This window comes from Solanum tuberosum, unplaced genomic scaffold (assembly GCF_000226075.1).
Source record: "Solanum tuberosum cultivar DM 1-3 516 R44 unplaced genomic scaffold, SolTub_3.0 scf00202, whole genome shotgun sequence".
Classification (NCBI taxonomy): domain Eukaryota; kingdom Viridiplantae; phylum Streptophyta; class Magnoliopsida; order Solanales; family Solanaceae; genus Solanum; species Solanum tuberosum.
Window position 1 is genome coordinate 34,358 of NW_006239128.1, and position 17,954 is coordinate 52,311.

A 17,954-nucleotide genomic window follows, 5' to 3' on the forward strand; every position below is an offset into this window, starting at 1 on the left:
TAAATGATATGATCTTTGGAATACCTGGAAAACCCTCCCCTAGGTATGGTATGCTGACTTCAAGTTCGGCCTTCACCTCGGAGCAACGGATCAAGGTATCAAATTCTGCAAAAGCAGCTTGTTGACAGCTGAACTCAAAGCACCAATTTGTCTGAGTCTGGAACTCTTTCTAAGGTTAAATGAATATTGTTTGATAGATTTAGTGGTAGTATAGAGCACCATGTCGGTTGCAGTAGTAGCCCATTCATGTAGTCTTTGACTCTTGGTATTTGATTTCGTCTGTGGTTTACTGTGTTTAGGCTGATCACATTGTGTTATGCTTCCTTGCATATAGTTGTTACTGTTTTGTAGGGAAAATGCATAAGTATCCCCAATCTATGTCCGAAATTCCAGAGACACACTTATACTATATTAAGATCCTATTACCCCCGAACTTATTTTATAAATGATTTTCTACCCATTTTCGACCTACGTGGCACTATCAACCAGATAGCTTGAAAAAATTGTCAATACGCACTGGGCCCAGAAGATAGTGCAACGTAGGCCGAAAAGGGGTAGAAAATTATTTATAAAATAAGTTCGGGGGTAATAGGACCTTAGTATAATATAAGTGTGTCTCTGAAATTTCGAGCATAGGTTGGGGGTACTTATGCATTTTCCCTTTTGTTATTCATTTTTGTTTTATTACTGTTTTGATTTGGTTGTTTTGCAGAAACAACCTCTCTAACTCAGAGAGGAACTCTTGTCCTGAAACCATATATACAAGTGAGAAACAAGCAACCTATGGTATTTTACTCTTATAGCTAGAATCGGGATTTAAAGTTAATTGATTTGAAATCATAATCCTTTAAAGTTACTGGGTTAGGGAAACCTGTAATCAAAGCACTAGCTTCGCCCTTGATTACTCCCTCAGTGTAACTACGTGTGTCATAATCTTTTACTTAACATAAAGTTGAATAAAGAAATGAAGATTTTTAAAACTCACGTTCTTAAATATGACAAAAATTTGTGTTGCTATGAATTTTTAAGAGTTATGGTATAAAATATATATATATTAGGAGTAACATTTTGTGACGGTAAAAGCTTATCATCACAAAAATCCATGCATGTATATGTCATTCTTTTTTAAGTGAGCTAATAAGAGAATAGTATAAAAGAGAATAGGGAAAATTACGCGTATAAGCAAACATATACTCGTTAACTACTTAATATAGCTATAATTTATTTTAATTATAATTCGCGACCTACTTTTAGCTATAATTATGCTGCTCAACTTTTTAGTTTTGTATGATTCGCACGTTTGTGTAATTCGAAATTTGTATAACTATTTACACTTCTAATGTTTGTAATTGCATAAATTCGTTATTTCGAGTTTATACAAAAATAACTAAATTATACAAATGTACCTGCGAATTATACAAACGAGACAGCTTAAACTGTAGCTACAGCCCGTAAATATTCAAACCATAGCTATGGAGCATAATTAAGTTTATTATTGCGAAAGTTTCTCAATAGAATATATCTAATACATAGTAAAATGTGGATTCAAACATCTTGAGTTTGAACCTAAAATTAAAAAATATCTTTATTCGTACGTGGTCTATGTAGTTTTGATTTACTAAACTCAACCTTCAAATTTTTATTTTTTTTTCTTTTTACTAATATAATCTTGGTAAAGGTCTAGTCGTGCTACAACAACCTATGACTTCTATGACCAAAGATCTTTACGTCTTAACTAATTTTTGGTCATTACTTTTTAGGTTTGACAAGTAAACAATGGCAATTGCGTTTTGTAGCTATTGCTTTTTTGGATTTGAAATATAATCTACCAAATTGTCATTTATTATATCTATATCACATTATAACTAAGTAAAGTCTCATAAATGAGGTCTTAAATGGGTGGGGTATACGCAAAATTTTCCTCTATCTTTTCTTATTTACTACACTATAACAACATATCTACTAAAGTCTCAGAATTAGGATTTGAAAAGGGTAAAGTGTAACCAAACCTTACCCTACCTACTCTTCTTTTTCTAATGAACCTTTAACTAGGGTGAGGGATAAAAATGCATATGAAAGACACGTGTCATGTATTCATTAATTTGCAATAAACAACCGGTATATCCAATTTCTCGATATATATATATGTTCATCATTCTCTTCTTTGGTTAATGTGATTGTTTCACTAAGGATATAGTCTAATGGTTAATGAAGTAGGTTGAGGTCTCAACGCTACATCTTTCTTCTGAAATATTCATGCCCTTATGGATAGTGTAGGCATTTGTACTGGTATCTTGTGAATCAGTTGAGATGCACGCAAGCTGATCCAGACACCACAATAATAATATTTTTTTAAAAAGTGATTGTTTCACCAGTTTTGGTTGCACAGAAATTCCCTCCAATTAGTGGTATATATTCATCACAATTCACAACTAACTTTAATTTGTTGTGTAACAACACATCATTACTAATTTACTATTAAGCAAAAATCATAAAATGGTGTTTCCTTGAAAATTCAAAAATATAACAAACTCCTCCAAACAAGACTTATAAAGTAAGCATTATTCATGAAAATTTTGTAGGCTAAGTTGGGTGAACCAACTCCTACAGGGTTTAAGTAAGTTTTTCCCTCTAATATTCTCATACTGAAGCAAAATCTAACCCTATAAAAGCAAAACCTCAACTCTACAATATTTCACAAAACAAGCACTGACTTGCATCTCTACTAATACTCGAATCGAGTTTTTTAAGAAAACTAAAGCAATGGAGGTCTTCAAAAGCATTGCAAACACGTCGAGTTCTTTCTTTGTTATATGCATTTTGCTTCTCTTTGCAAATGCAGCATCTGAGAAAACTCACTACCATGATTTTGTTGTAAGTTATTTACTAACATCTCATAAATTTTACAAGTTAATATGATATTCACCTCTGTTTTTCTTGGAACAGATTCAAGCAACACCAGTGAAGAGGCTGTGCAAAACCAGCAATGCCATAACAGTGAATGGACAATACCCTGGACCAACATTGGAAGTAAACAACGGGGATACTCTGGTGGTTAACGTTGTTAATAAAGCTCGATACAATGTTACCATTCACTGGTAATTAACTCATGCATGCTATAACTGATATATGTTGCTCAATAAATTAGATGATCTTATATGTGTTGTGTTTCAAAAGGCACGGGGTTAGGCAAATGAGAACAGCATGGGCAGATGGACCAGAATTTATCACTCAATGCCCGATTAGACCAGGAAAGAGTTACACTTACAGGTTTACCATTCAAGGACAAGAAGGGACACTTTGGTGGCACGCCCACAGCTCGTGGCTTAGGGCTACTGTTTATGGAGCTTTAATTATCCATCCTAAAGAAGGCGGAAACTATCCATTTCCTAAACCCAAAAGAGAAACACCAATTCTGCTTGGTACTTCTTCACATTCTTTTAATACCAGAAGCTTCAATTATTTCTGATAATGACTACTATAAATGCATTAGCTCATATTCTGTTTGCTGATCAGGTGAGTGGTGGAATACCAATCCAATTGACGTTGTAAGACAAGCAACAAGAACAGGAGCAGCTCCTAATGTATCAGATGCTTATACTATCAATGGTCAGCCAGGTGACCTATACAAGTGTTCCAGACAAGGTTAGTTTATGCTAACATTCACTGAACTATAATTCAACATTATGTGCTCAGGACGTGTTTTGAACATGAACCATGTTTATGCAGATACCACCATAGTCCATATGGACTCAGGCGAAACCAACCTCCTTCGAGTTATCAATGCTGGACTGAACCAGCAGCTTTTCTTTACTGTGGCCAACCACAAGCTTACTGTTGTTGGAGCAGATGCCAATTATGTTAAACCTTTCACAACATCAGTCCTTATGCTCGGACCAGGCCAGACAACCGATGTCCTGATCAAAGCTGATCAGACACCAAGCAGATACTACATGGCAGCACGTGCCTATGCAAGTGCTCAAGGTGCCCCCTTTGATAACACCACAACCACAGCCATCCTCGAGTATAACACAGCTTCTTGCTCTTCCAATTGTACCACAACTAATCCCATTTTACCATCTTTACCAGCATATAATGACACAACTACTGCCACAGCCTTCACAACCAAATTCAGAAGCCCAAGAAAGGTTGAGGTGCCCACTGAAATCGATGAAAATCTATTCATCACAGTCGGGCTGGGACTCGAGAACTGCCCAACAGGTGTACCCTCCAGTAACTGTCAAGGTCCAAATGGAAGTCGATTCGCTGCCAGTATGAACAATGTATCTTTTGTCTTACCTTCCAATTTTTCCCTTCTACAAGCACATCACCAAGGCATACCTGGTGTCTTCTCAACTGATTTCCCAGCTGTGCCACCTGTAAAATTTAATTATACTGGCAACGTAAGCCGGTCTTTATGGCAACCTATTCGAGGAACTAAGCTATACAAGCTGAATTATGGGGCAAGAGTGCAAGTTGTGTTACAGGGGACGGGTATCTTCACAGCTGAAAACCATCCAATTCATCTTCACGGATACGATTTCTACATCATTGCTGAGGGTTTTGGTAACTTTAATCCAAAAACAGATACATCTAAATTCAACCTTGTTGATCCACCTCTTAGAAATACAGCCAGTTTACCCGTTAAAGGATGGACAGTCATCAGATTTGTCGCGGACAATCCAGGTAAGAGAACAAATACTTATATCCCCAACTCTTTTCTATACAATGTCACATTTCAATGATACAAATTTAACTTAATACAGGAGTGTGGATAATGCATTGTCATTTGGATGTTCACATTACATGGGGTTTGGCGATGGCATTCCTCGTGGAAAATGGAGTTAGTGAACTGGAATCGTTGGAGGCTCCTCCCGTAGATTTTCCTGTCTGTTGACGATTGCAAGAAGAATTAATTTGAGTTTTGAACTAAATTTGAATCTCGCATTGCTATAAACAGTAGATCTTTCGAGAAATTAAGAAGAAAAAATGTCTCAATTGTTAGTTTAGCATTTGGGTATATAGGAAAAAATATTGCAATGTGTCCTACTTCATCAATACTATACCATTGGTGTTATTTGCAATGTTTGAAATCTTGATAATTCGTCTACATTTTGCGAATCTATTCTTGTCCAATGCAAAAGTATGACCGTAAGGATATATACAATCTTAAAGTATAACCAAGGATATATACATAACATTTTCTAAAGTTTGGGGTATACTTGTCCTTTTCAATTTTAACAATATTTCGATCTCCAATTTGAAAACTAAGACAAATCCATAAAAAGATTTCATCAAATATGACCCTTGCAAACTTTCATCTTATATGAATTAAAGCAGCTAAATACACAACTTATTTTACCATATTCTCTAAAATTTCCTACAATTTGAAAAAATAACAAAAATTTCTACTCTCTCCTATTCTCAGATACATTACTTTACGCGATGTATCGATCGATACATCACTTTACGCGATGTATCGATCGGATACATCACTTTACTAATGTATCGGAATGTACACGATGTATCAGGAAGTTGAAGGATGTATGTGAAGCCGGGACGCAATGTATCGGTCGAATACATCACTTTACTAATGTATCAGAACGTATGTGATGTATCGGGACATTGAGTGATGTATCTGAAATCGAAATGCGATGTATTATGATGTTTTGGAATGTATCCGGATTCCACCAAATTGAAGGGATTTTTGTAATTTGAAAAAGAGTAAGAATATAATATAATTAGCTCTTAATACTATGGGATTTGTGTAAAATTCCCTATATTAAAACACAAAAAATAAAAGGATAGAGTGACATAATATTCTAAGAAATAGGAAAAGAAAATAGTACATTTAATATTATTAATAACACTATTCTTTCAAATATAATTATAACAACCTTTCAATCTCATTATATAATGACTCTTAATTATGTTTAATGAATAAATCCTTTATTATCAAAATAAAAAAAATCCAATCCACTTAGAAAAATCATCACAACATTTCATCAAACATGAAACTTTTTAAATATAATTATAATAAATTTCTATCTCCCTACAAAAGTCATCACAAGATTTCACCAAACAAAACCCTATTTAATGAACTTGAATTTAAAATTTGACACACTAAAATTTCAATACAGTCCAATCTCATCATCATTGCTCAATCCACGATGTATAAAACAAATCCCCACAAGCAAATGCGCCCAATCCTCACTAGGCATCACCATTGCTCAATCCATTTGCGATTTTTAGGGTTATTCTGTTCAGTAACATCTCATAATTTAACATGTTGCATGTATCCTTTTGCTACAAATTTAACAATTTAACCAATAGTTGATTCAGGAATTTCACTCAAGGGGTTCGATTTTTTGGCATGGTTTGATGTTTTTTCCCAGAAATTGAATGGAAAAAAAAATAACAAAAGCTAAAAACAAAATGCTCACAATGAGGTTTTACTTTGAATGGGCCAATTTGAAGACACTTACAACTACACTACACTATATTTCTTTTTGGGTAAATTTTATATATGGAAAACAGATTTAAGCAAATAACGCTCCATAGCTATAATTTATCTAATTACGCTCAAGGCTATAGTTTAGTTTGCTATGGGGCCTTAGATTTGTATATATTTTGATTTTAATTTTAAATTTATACAAATAGTTTTTTTAATAAATGGATACATGGATGCTAAATATGGTTACATAAAATTTACAAATCGCATGATTCACGCTAGTCATTTTTAATATAATATTTTGTCCAAAATGAGTTCTACTATGATAGTAACACCAATATTTATACAAATTAATTACTATATACAAGTATATGCATATGTATAAATATACAAATATTTGTATAAAATATAGAATTGTTTGTATAAATATAGAACTATTTGTATTTGTATATAATTATAAATTGTATATGTATATGGATATATGACTTAAATATACCAATATATAAATACACCTCAAAATACTTATGTATATATGGAACAAAATCACAATTTTGTATGTGTATAAATAATAACTAATAAATATACAAATTGTTATATACATTTAGGGTTTATAAGAATACTTGTATCTAATGATCCACCTCTTGTTTCCTCCTTCAACTATTTTGATGTCGCTTGTCTTAGCATTATTGATAACTTGTTGCAATGCCATCGGGTCATTCTTTTTCTTGGATTTCAACTTTTGAATAGATGTTTCCTCTTCAATTTCTCTAGATTTTGCAATAGACCATACATTGACTCCAAAATCTTGTGTTAAACTCAGTGAAAAATTGAACCTACTGCAAAATCTTGTATTGAACACATACAATATTTGGACGGCTACCTGCAATAGTGAAATCACAATTATGAGGGAGAGAATAAATTTTGAAATTCAAGTTGAATGAGTATGAGTGATTTTAAGAGAGAAATAGAGAATGGAGAGAGAGAGGAGATAAAATTGTGTTTGTATAAATGAGTATACAAAAGCCGGTATGGCTATTTTTGTTTCGGTATACAAAGTAGGTGCGAGTCTCATATTTAATATCAAAAAGAGTCGAGGCATGAAAAAACTTATCTATGATCTACTTATTTCCAAGTATGTATCATCCGTTGCGTTATCCATCGTCTCTGCGGCCACCAAAAATATATTAAACTATAGTCACGCACAATAATTAAATTAAACTATACCCTCGTTGAATAATAAACTAGTAATGTTTGCAAACTCGCGTAAATTTCCCTTTCTTTTTTAGGGGGTTCAACATTAATATATATACTTAAATACATAAAATTTATCTTATATATACAATATATTTTTTTGCCGAAGAGGTTCGTCCTACCCCCGCTCTAGTGCCCAATATCCAATACCAAAATTCATGCGTGCTCGAAACATGTCCACAAATGGCAACACTAACATCCGATGAACTGCTCAAAACACATGTCGGCCTTCTTGATTAGCCACGGGGTTTGGGTGTCAATGACCGGGATGGAGTAGATGTCCTAGAAATACGGGATATCTACTCCTCCCCGGCCATAGATCTCCAAAAACCATGGCAGATTAAAAATGTAGTCATGGATTTTGAGCAACTCACCAGGATGTTAGTGCTGTCATTTGCGGAAAATTTGTTTGCTGAATTTGTACGATGTTGAGAAAATTAGGTAGGAATTTATAGGGATATTTTGGTATTAAAATTGGAATGTAATATGACACTATTAATTATTTTACCTAATAAAACTTGGTATCACATTTAGATAATTTAAATCAGATTAGTGTGATTAAACATATTTTGAATTTTTCTTGTTACTTTCTTACTACTACTTGATTTGATAAATCCTGCATAAAAGCAAGTTATTTAAATATAAGTACAAGTAATTTTATTTAATAGAATTTATCATAATTAATAATTAATTGATAATAGTAAATTAAATTACATGAATAATTAATTATATTTTGACTTATTAAGTATTACTTGCAATTACATTTTAAGAGACATTGGTCAAAGATTATAGTAATATCCTCTTAATCTTTGACCAATGTCTCTTAATCAGTTATAGTAATATCCTCTTAATCTTTGACCAATGTCTCTTAATATGTAATTGCAAGTAATACTTAATAAGTCAAAATATAATTAATTATTCATGTAATTTAATTTACTATTATCAATTAATTATTAATTATGATAAATTCTATTAAATAAAATTACTTGTACTTATATTTAAATAACTTGCTTTTATGCAGGATTTAACGAATCAAGTAGTAGTAAGAAAGTAACAAGAAAAATTCAAAATATGATTAATCACACTAATCTGATTTAAATTATCTAAATGTGATACCAAGTTTTATTAGGTAAAATAATTAACAGTGTCATATTACATTCCAATTTTAATACCAAAATATCCCTATAAATTCCTACCTAATTTTCTCAACATCGTACAAATTCAGCAAACAAATTTTCCGCAAATGACAGCACTAACATCCTGGTGAGTTGCTCAAAATCCATGACTACATTTTTAATCTGCCATGGTTTTTGGAGATCTATGACCGGGGAGGAGTAGATATTCTGTATTTCTAGGACATCTACTTCATCCCGGTCATTGACACCCAAACCCCGTGGCTAATCAAGAAGGCCGACATGTGTTTTGAGCAGTTCATCGGATGTTAGTGTTGCCATTTGTGGACATGTTTCGAGCACGCACGATTTTTGGTATTGGATATTGGGCACTAGGGCGGGAGTAGGACGAACCTCTTCGGCAAAAAAATATATTGTATATATAAGGTAAATTTTAGGTATTTAAGTATATATATTAATGTTGAACCCCCTGAAAAAGAAAGAGAAAATTATGCGAGTTTGCAAACATTACTAGTTTATTATTCAACGGGGTATAGTTTAATTTAATTACTGTGCGTGACTATAGTTTAATATAGTTTTGACGACCGCAGAGCCGGCGGATAAGGCAGGGATGATATGTACATGGAAATAAGCAGATCATAGATAAGTTTTTTCATGCCTCGACTCTTTTTGCTATTAAATATGGGACCCACACCTACTTTGTATACCAAAACAAAAATAGCTTTACCAGCTTTTGTATACTCATTTATACAAAAATAATTTATCTCTCCTTGCTCCATTCTCTAATTCTCTCTTAAAATCACTCATACACATTCAACTTGAATTTCAAAATTTACTTTGTCCCTTCTAATCGTGATTTCACTATTGCAGGTAGCCGTCCAAATTTTCTATGGGTTTAACACAAGATTTTGCAGGTAGCCGTTCAAATTTTCACTGAGTTTAACACAATATTTTGGAGTCAATGTATGGTCTATTGCAAAATCTAGAGAAATTGAAGAGGAAAAATCTATTCAAAAGTTGAGATCCAAGAAAAAGAATGACCCAATGGCAATGCAGCAAATTATCAATAATGCTAAGACAAGCGACATCAAAATAGTTGAAGGAGGAAATAAGAGGTGGTTCATTAGATCTGGACAAATATGAAGAATCACATGTATTCTTATAAACCCTAAATGTATATAGTAATTTGTATATTTATTAGTTATTATTTATACACATACAAAATTGTGATTTAATTTCATATATACAAAACTATATTGAGGTGTATTTATATATTTGTATATTTAAGTCATATATCCATATACATATACAATTTATAATTATATACAAATACAAATAGTTCTATATTGATACAAATAATTCTATATTTTATACAAATATTTGTATGTTTATACATATGCATATACTTGTATATAGTAATTAATTTGTATAAATATTGGTGTTAGTATCATAGACCTCATTTTGGATAAAATATTTTATTAAAAAACAATTAGCGTGAATCATGTGATTCTGTAAATTTTATGTTACCGTATTTAGCATCCATGTATCCATTTATTAAAAATAAATAAAATCAAGATATACAAATCTAAGGCTCTATAGCAAAGTAAACTAAACTATAGTCATGAAGCGTAATTAGATAAACTATAGTTATGGGGCATTATTTGCTTAAATTTGTTTGTCATATATGATATTTACCCTAAAAATATGGCAGGAATATTTGTGTGATTGATATCGTGGGCTAAGTGGTACCAATCATGGGCCTAGTTTACTTCGGCCCAATAAGCAAGGTGGATAGGGAAAATGGTCAAAAATACTCAATTTTATTTTATTGGTTGACTATGTCCTTACCATTTAAATGAAGTTATTCTTACCCCTGCCGTTACTAAATTCACTATTTGTGTCCCTCAATTGGATGGAAAGTCCCAAATCAACTAAAATTATTCAATTTTAATCCGATCCGACCCACTTAATCATATAACTCATTTCTTTTACCCAAATCAACTTTGTTTTTCAGCACCAGCACCTCCACTTAAACCACCACACTCTCTCCGAGATCTCCTCCACCACCGTCGCCGCAACCACCACCTCTCTCACTACTCTACCTCCTCCAAGTCAGCAACCAAAAACCACCGTAGACCGACCATCATTCATCAATATATATAATTTTTCAAAAATATCTATCAATATAAGTGTTATTCACTAAATAATTATTTAATTAACTTGAGATGAAGATTAGTGAAATTAAACTCATTTTTAGCTGCTGCACTGAAAGCTTCTCTATGTGGTACTTCTGGAATTTCAGCTTTGATGCGTTGAATTTCCTCCCTTATACCAAGGTTAAATTAATTAGTAATAATTTTTATGTGATTGAATTTTTTGAAATAAGCAAAATAATAATTAAAAAAAATATGAAAGAACGTTATATGCTTAAATTTGTTTGTCATATATGAAATTTACCCTAAAAATATGATAGAAATATTTGTGTGATTGATATCGTGGGCTAAGTGGTACCAATAATGGGCCTAGTTTACTTCGGCCCAATAGCAAGGAGGATATGCATTAGCCCAATTTCTACTACCCTCAAGTGTTTAAAAAGGGGAAAGTTATCATCCATTGAGCCGCAATGTTGACAAACGTTTCTTCTGTTTTAATTTATGTGGTATTATTTAACTTAACATAAAATTATACAAAAAATTGACTTGATAAAATTCTAAATATTTATGTGGTTATAAATAATATCACTAAAGTTAAAAGAAAATTTTCAATTTTTTTTTAACTATTATGAAAAGATAACATTCTTTTGGAATGAACTAAAAAAAAGTGTGTTACAACAATTTAAAAAAGTAATACATTAAACATATCAATAACACATTATGATATTCCGATCATACTTATAAAATTATACTGAACTTATTAATATTACTTCTATTTTAATTTGTTCATCTTACTATATTTTTAATTTATTTGTTTAAAATATAAAATGGACATGAGAGGTAAGTGATGACATGGGCTTCTTATCTAACGCGTCAAAGCATTCCGGCAAATTGATAAGTGTAACACATGCAGATGTGGAGATCGTATCTTTTTGTCCCCACTTTATCCTTATGAAACAATAGTCGCAATTATTTGGTGTTCGATATTTATATTGAGAATTTATTTTTACGTTTCATACTTAATAGTGGGAATTTTAATAAAAGTAGTTTTGTATTTAAGGGGATTTAAAAATGGAGGAATATTTATCATTTCATCGTAACTCTTATTGATATTTCGGTAATAGTAACAAAAAAACGATCTATCAATTTTATCACAATTTTTATTAATTAAATTTATTCTTGAATATATGATAGTGAGTAAATTTATCACTCAATAAAAAAAATATTATACATAAATGTATTTTTTAACTTAATTTTAGCTGACATTTATCTCCTCTCTAGTATATGTTGCACGAATACAATGCGTAATCAACTTTATTATTAAACCAAACATTTAAACAATGATCCAAAAATAAACTTTTACGCTTAACTCTTCATTTTATGGGCTAAACGAATACAAGATATTCTTAATATAATTATATAGTTTGATTAATTGTTTTTAAAAACGTCTATATCCTTAAGATATTGTTGTCTAATTTGTATAGCTAAAATATTTAGAACAAACAACTTTAGAGAATTTGTATGAAACAACAAAATTTAAAGAAATATTTTCAAAATCAGTAAAAAAAGTAGAATATGAAATAGATAAAAAAGAGTAAAGAAAATATTTTTTTTCTCAAAGAAGAAAATCGAGTTCACTGAATGCACAGTATGTCCTTAAGAAAATTATGCCCCTCAAGTACTCAAGGTTAATGACATACATCTTTTCAGGATAAAATAATCTCACTCACCGGTGCATTGATTTCTAAAATCACAGCGCCAGCGAACCACTCAACAACAAAATACATAAAAATTTGTTTGTGCAGAAGAAGAAAAAGGTAAGAAAATGTGTTGTTGAAAAATGAGAAGAAATCCCTTATTTATAGATAACGAAGGGTAGTATGGACAAGTGCTTATTGTGCCTTATTGGAAAGGTCACAACCTTTTGAAAAAGTTACAACCTTTAGGAAAAGTTACAACTCTTCGAAGAAGTCACAACTTTTCAGAAAAGTCACAACCCTTCAAAAAAGTCACAACTCTTCGAAGAAGCCACAACTTTTCTGAAAAGTCACGACCCTTCAAAAAAGTCACAATTTTTCAAAAAAATCACAACCCTTCAAAAAAATTATAGCTCTTTCATTTTTCAAAAGACACCTCTCAAATTCCAACAAAGACATCTTAGTTACATCCATATATATATACATCTTCTTCTTTCTTTTTTCAATTACATATTCACACTATGATAGTCTCACTCTCAAACTAAATTTAACATGATCTATCATTCTCTGAGTTTGTGAAAAATATTTGTGTCACTCAAGTAACTTTTACCACCAAAGTCCATAATATTTTTTGGTGTACATCTTCGAAACTCTAAATCTGAGTAATATCTATTATTTCACTAAACTAGTAAAAAAAAAATACTTCTATAAACATAATGTGATCATATTATCTAAAATAGCAGCACACCCAACATATCTTACTTTAAAATTTGGCAAACTAAAACTCAATTTTTCCACTTCCATTTAATTTATTATTAAGACAAGAGAAACAATCAGCTATCGCGATACAAATTAAATATATAGATATACCCTTCTCATCCTCTGATCCTTAATTTATTCGATCGTTAATTAAATTTCTTTTCGACTGGCTTATTATGTATTCGGGAAGCTGTAATCTCTTGCTAAAACAAATTAGATCAGTCTAGAACTGAAAGTGGTATAATTGTAAATTCATTGAACTCAAAGGTCAAAGTTAAAATGAAACATGATTTCTTCAACCCAAAGAAAAGTTACAAGCGAAAACGTTCTCGAACGTTCTGCTGACACGTGTCGTGTCCCGCGGCAGTCAAAGAGCCACGATTCAAACAAATCCTTGCCACGTCACCACATTTAGAAACACAAGATATTTTATTAATAAAATAAAATGATTTTAAAAATATCTGCGGATGTCTATAAATACCTCTTCAGTTTCCCAATCTGTTACTGTTTTTTCTGGAAAAAAAATATCATTCTCAAGAGACTACTAGAACACTCCAAAATCACAAATAAGGAGAGATTAGTGTTTTCGTGAAGCGAAAAAAATCAAATAATTGTTGATTACAGAGATTGTCAAGTTTTGGAACACTATAATTGTGAGGTGAGTTGATTTGATTCCTGATTTGTTATTGCAGTTTGATTTCATTGTTTGATTTGAATATATGTGCGATTATTGTTAGAAGTTTTTTGAGTGTTTGTGGAAGTTGAAATCGAGTGTTTTGATAGAAAAGATATTGATGATTAGGGTTTTTTAATAACTGGTGAAATTGGCATTATGATTTGATGTTTCGTGTTGAATTTATTGGGTTGATTTGTTATTGTTAGTTATAATCTGAGAAAAGACACTTTTTTTCTCTGATTTCAATTTTTTGAACGAATTGAAGGAAGTGAGTATGGAGTTTGTCATCAGAGCAATTGAATTGATTTATACGTTAGTGTGAAATTAGGTTTTTAGATGAAAGTAATTGGTTACTTGGTGGTAAAGAATAGAGAATTATTTTAATCTCGAAAGGTCATCTTTCTTCTCGATTTTAAATTTTTTTAAACAAAGTGATTTTTTAGACTAACTGTGATAGTTTGAGAAATCAACTCTGAATTGGTAAGTGATAGTGCAAAATTAGATTTTTGGATGAAAGCAATTGGTTACTTACTTGGTGGCGAAGAAAAGGGAATTATTTCTATCTCGAAAGGTCATCTTTCTTCTCCATTTTAATTTGTTAAACGAAGAAATTGATTTTTTGACTCCATTTTAATTTGTTAAACGAAGAAATTGATTTTTTGACTCCATTTTAATTTGTTAAACGAAGAAAGTGAATTTTTTGACCAACTTTGAGTGATCGTTTGAGAAATCAACACTGAATTGGTGAAGTGATAGTGCGGAACTGGATTTTTGGATGGAAGCAGTAAGGTTACTTGGTGACGAAGAAGAGGGATTTTATTTTTATTTTATATTTTATATTTTATTAGGTTTCTTGTGGAGGAAGGAAGTATTGCGGCTTTACTTGTTTGCAAAGGCTTTTGCTGTTGGCTTGGTCTATAAATATTAGTAGTATCCTATTTGACCTTTTATTCTTAATGGACAGAAACAGAGAAATGGCTGTGCTTGATCAAACATCAAATATGATGTTACCTATGGATTATACAAGAAAGAAGAAATCAAGGAGTAGAAAAGATGCTCCAAAGAATGTAGCAGACACACTTGCGAAGTGGAAAGAGGTGAATGAGAAATTAGACGCGTGTGATGATGATGGAAGAAAGCCAGTACGTAAAGTTCCGGCTAAAGGATCAAAGAAGGGATGTATGAAAGGTAAAGGAGGACCGGATAACGGGCGGTGCAAGTATAGAGGTGTTAGGCAGAGGACATGGGGTAAATGGGTTGCTGAGATTAGGGAGCCACATAGAGGGAGAAGGCTTTGGTTGGGTACATTTGACACAGCAATTGAGGCTGCTCTTGCTTATGATGAAGCTGCAAGGGCAATGTATGGTCCTTGTGCAAGGCTGAATCTCCTGGATTATTACCCTTCGTCGAAAGAGTCTTCTAAGGACGATTCTTCATTGCCTACGGAATCTCATTCTGACTCGAATACAGCATCAAGTTTCTCTGAGGTGTGTCCTGCTGATGACATGATGAGAGGAAGAGCCAATGTTCCTGAGATCAGATATGAAGATGGAGCAAGTGAAATAAAATTTGATGGTACTAGGACTGGCTCAAATAAAGTTGGAACACCTCTGAGCTCATTGAGAGAGGAAGCGAAAGACGAGGCTAAGGAGGTGTTAGATAAAAGTGAGACCTTTACACCTCTGAGATCGTTGAGAGAGGAAGCGGAAGACAAGGCCAAGGAGGTGTTAGATAAAAGTGAGACCTTTGAAATTAAAGAAGAGCCTGTGGCTTGTAGTTATGATTCGTGGGATATTGGACAAGAGGACCTAGGCAACTTGTGTTTGGATGATGAGATGTTTGATGTAAATGAGCTATTAGGCATGATGGATTCGACTCCACTAGATGCCTCGGCTCCAAGTCAAGATGTTGGTTTTGTTCCTCCTAAACAAGAGCAGTATGCCTATGATCCTTCATATCGATTGCAGAATGCTGCCTATGACAATAATCAGTTGTCAAATCCATCATACCAGTTGGAAAATGCTGATGACCAGTTCTCAAATCCATATCAGTTGGACAATGCAGATGTCAATACATTGGAAGGTCTGCAGCAAATGGAGCAGCAACCACCTATCGAGATTGATTACGATTTTGATTTTCTGAGACCAGGCCGACAGGAGGACTTCAACTTCTGCTTAGATGACTTGGGTGTCTTGGATTTCTAATGGAACCGGGGAATTCGACATGGTGAAGTTGGTATAAGCTATGCGCAGAGGCGAACTGGATGTAGTACTGCTCGGAATAGGATCTTACTGTTTGCTATATTGCAGAATATATGCAATGATCAGAAACTCTTCAAATTGTTAGTAGTTCAAGAGGACTTTTTTGGATTTCGGCGAGAAGGAAAATATATACGATACAATAGAGAATATGTTCTTTGATTATTTTTTCCCTTTTGCTTTTAAGGAACTATGGTTGCCCCTTTCCTTTTGTACTAACCAGCTGATTCTTGATAAGTTTTTGGATGAGAGAATTTAGCTGTTGTTGAATGTTGAATCAAAACAAACATACATTTTGTACAGATTTTGAGTTTTGAGTTGTCAGTTTGTTAACATTTACAAGGTTTTGGTTTTCTCAAGTTCAGAGTACAAGCTGATAAAATTATCTCCTTGTTATTGTCATGTAATAATGAAGTTCATGGTTTTAATGCCTGTTTGGCTTTTTGGTACTGTTAGTTCTTGTCTTCAACGCCTACTAGTTTCTGTATTTTGCCATGTTCTTCCTTTTTCTGTTCTGATCTTGTTTGTGGCTTTGTTTGTGTGTATAGTATATGTTCAAATGTTCAAAACTTTGATGTAGAATCACCATACAACCAGATTCTATATGAGATTGTAAATAACAACATTGACCAAATTCCAGTGAAACATTGTTAGCTTTTTAATGAGACATGAGGTATGATTTACTAGATGATTAGTTCTGTGTGGAGTTATCAACAATTGCACCTCTCTGTAGAGGTATGATTTACTAGATGATTAGTTCTGTGTGGAGTTATCAACAATTGCACCTCTCTGTAGAGGTATGATTTACTAGATGATTAGTTCTGTGTGGAGTTATCAACAATTGCACCTCTCTGTAGAGGTATGATTTACTAGATGATTAGTTCTGTGTGGAGTTATCAACAATTGCACCTCTCTGTAGAGGTATGATTTACTAGATGATTAGTTCTGTGTGGAGTTATCAACAATTGCACCTCTCTGTAGAGGTATGATTTACTAGATGATTAGTTCTAGTGTGGAGTTATCAACAATTGTCACCTCTCTGTAGAGGTATGATTTACTAGATGATTAGTTCTAGTGTGGAGTTATCAACAATTGTCACCTCTCTGTAGAGGTATGATTTACTAGATGATTAGTTCTGTGTGGAGTTATCAACAATTGCACCTCTCTGTAGAGGTGATTCTTACGTAACTAATAGTTATTATCTTAATTGTTGTATGGGAACTATTTAATTGTTGTATGGGAACTATGGTGCTTGAGAAAAGGAGGGATTAAACATAATGAAGAAACTAATTGGTCTATTGAAGTCTGAATCTGTGTTCATTTGGTTTGTGTGGATGTTGATTGGAATAAAAGCTTGGTTTCTCTAGAACCTTCAAGGAAGAGGAGCTGGAGGTAGCAACAACAATATACTCGGTGTGCTCATAGTTTTGTTCCTATCTTATGAAGATATAGAAATTGTTTTCCGTAGACCTTCGGTTCAATGAAAGTGTAATAAAATTAAGAATTGAAAGGAAGATATAGGGCTTTGTAAAAGTAGTTTTTAAAAAGTTTAACATTAATCTTTTTTAAAGTATTT

The 17,954-nt window shown here is 32.6% G+C and overlaps 2 protein-coding genes across 3 annotated transcripts; both read left to right on the forward strand.

Annotated features, from left to right (window-relative positions):
- The first annotated feature begins 2,719 nt into the window (after window positions 1–2,719).
- LOC102578240 (laccase-12-like) lies at window positions 2,720–5,077 on the forward strand. The gene is made up of 6 exons (XM_006355576.2): window positions 2,720–2,874; window positions 2,947–3,098; window positions 3,178–3,422; window positions 3,517–3,645; window positions 3,730–4,686; window positions 4,767–5,077. Exons 1-6 carry the CDS (start codon window positions 2,764–2,766, stop codon window positions 4,895–4,897), a joined length of 1,725 nt encoding a protein of 574 aa, XP_006355638.1. The 5' UTR covers window positions 2,720–2,763; the 3' UTR covers window positions 4,898–5,077.
- An 8,886-nt stretch (window positions 5,078–13,963) lies between these two features.
- Window positions 13,964–16,833, forward strand: LOC102578564 (dehydration-responsive element-binding protein 2A-like). Of its 2 annotated transcripts, none has more exons than XM_006355577.2 (2): window positions 13,964–14,102; window positions 15,085–16,833. In XM_006355577.2, exon 2 carries the CDS (start codon window positions 15,095–15,097, stop codon window positions 16,322–16,324), a length of 1,230 nt encoding a protein of 409 aa, XP_006355639.1. In that variant the 5' UTR covers window positions 13,964–14,102; window positions 15,085–15,094; the 3' UTR covers window positions 16,325–16,833. The 2 variants fall into 2 exon arrangements, with proteins under 2 accessions (XP_006355639.1, XP_015167944.1); XM_015312458.1 differs by having other exon boundaries at window positions 15,091–16,833.
- The last annotated feature ends 1,121 nt before the right edge of the window (window positions 16,834–17,954 follow it).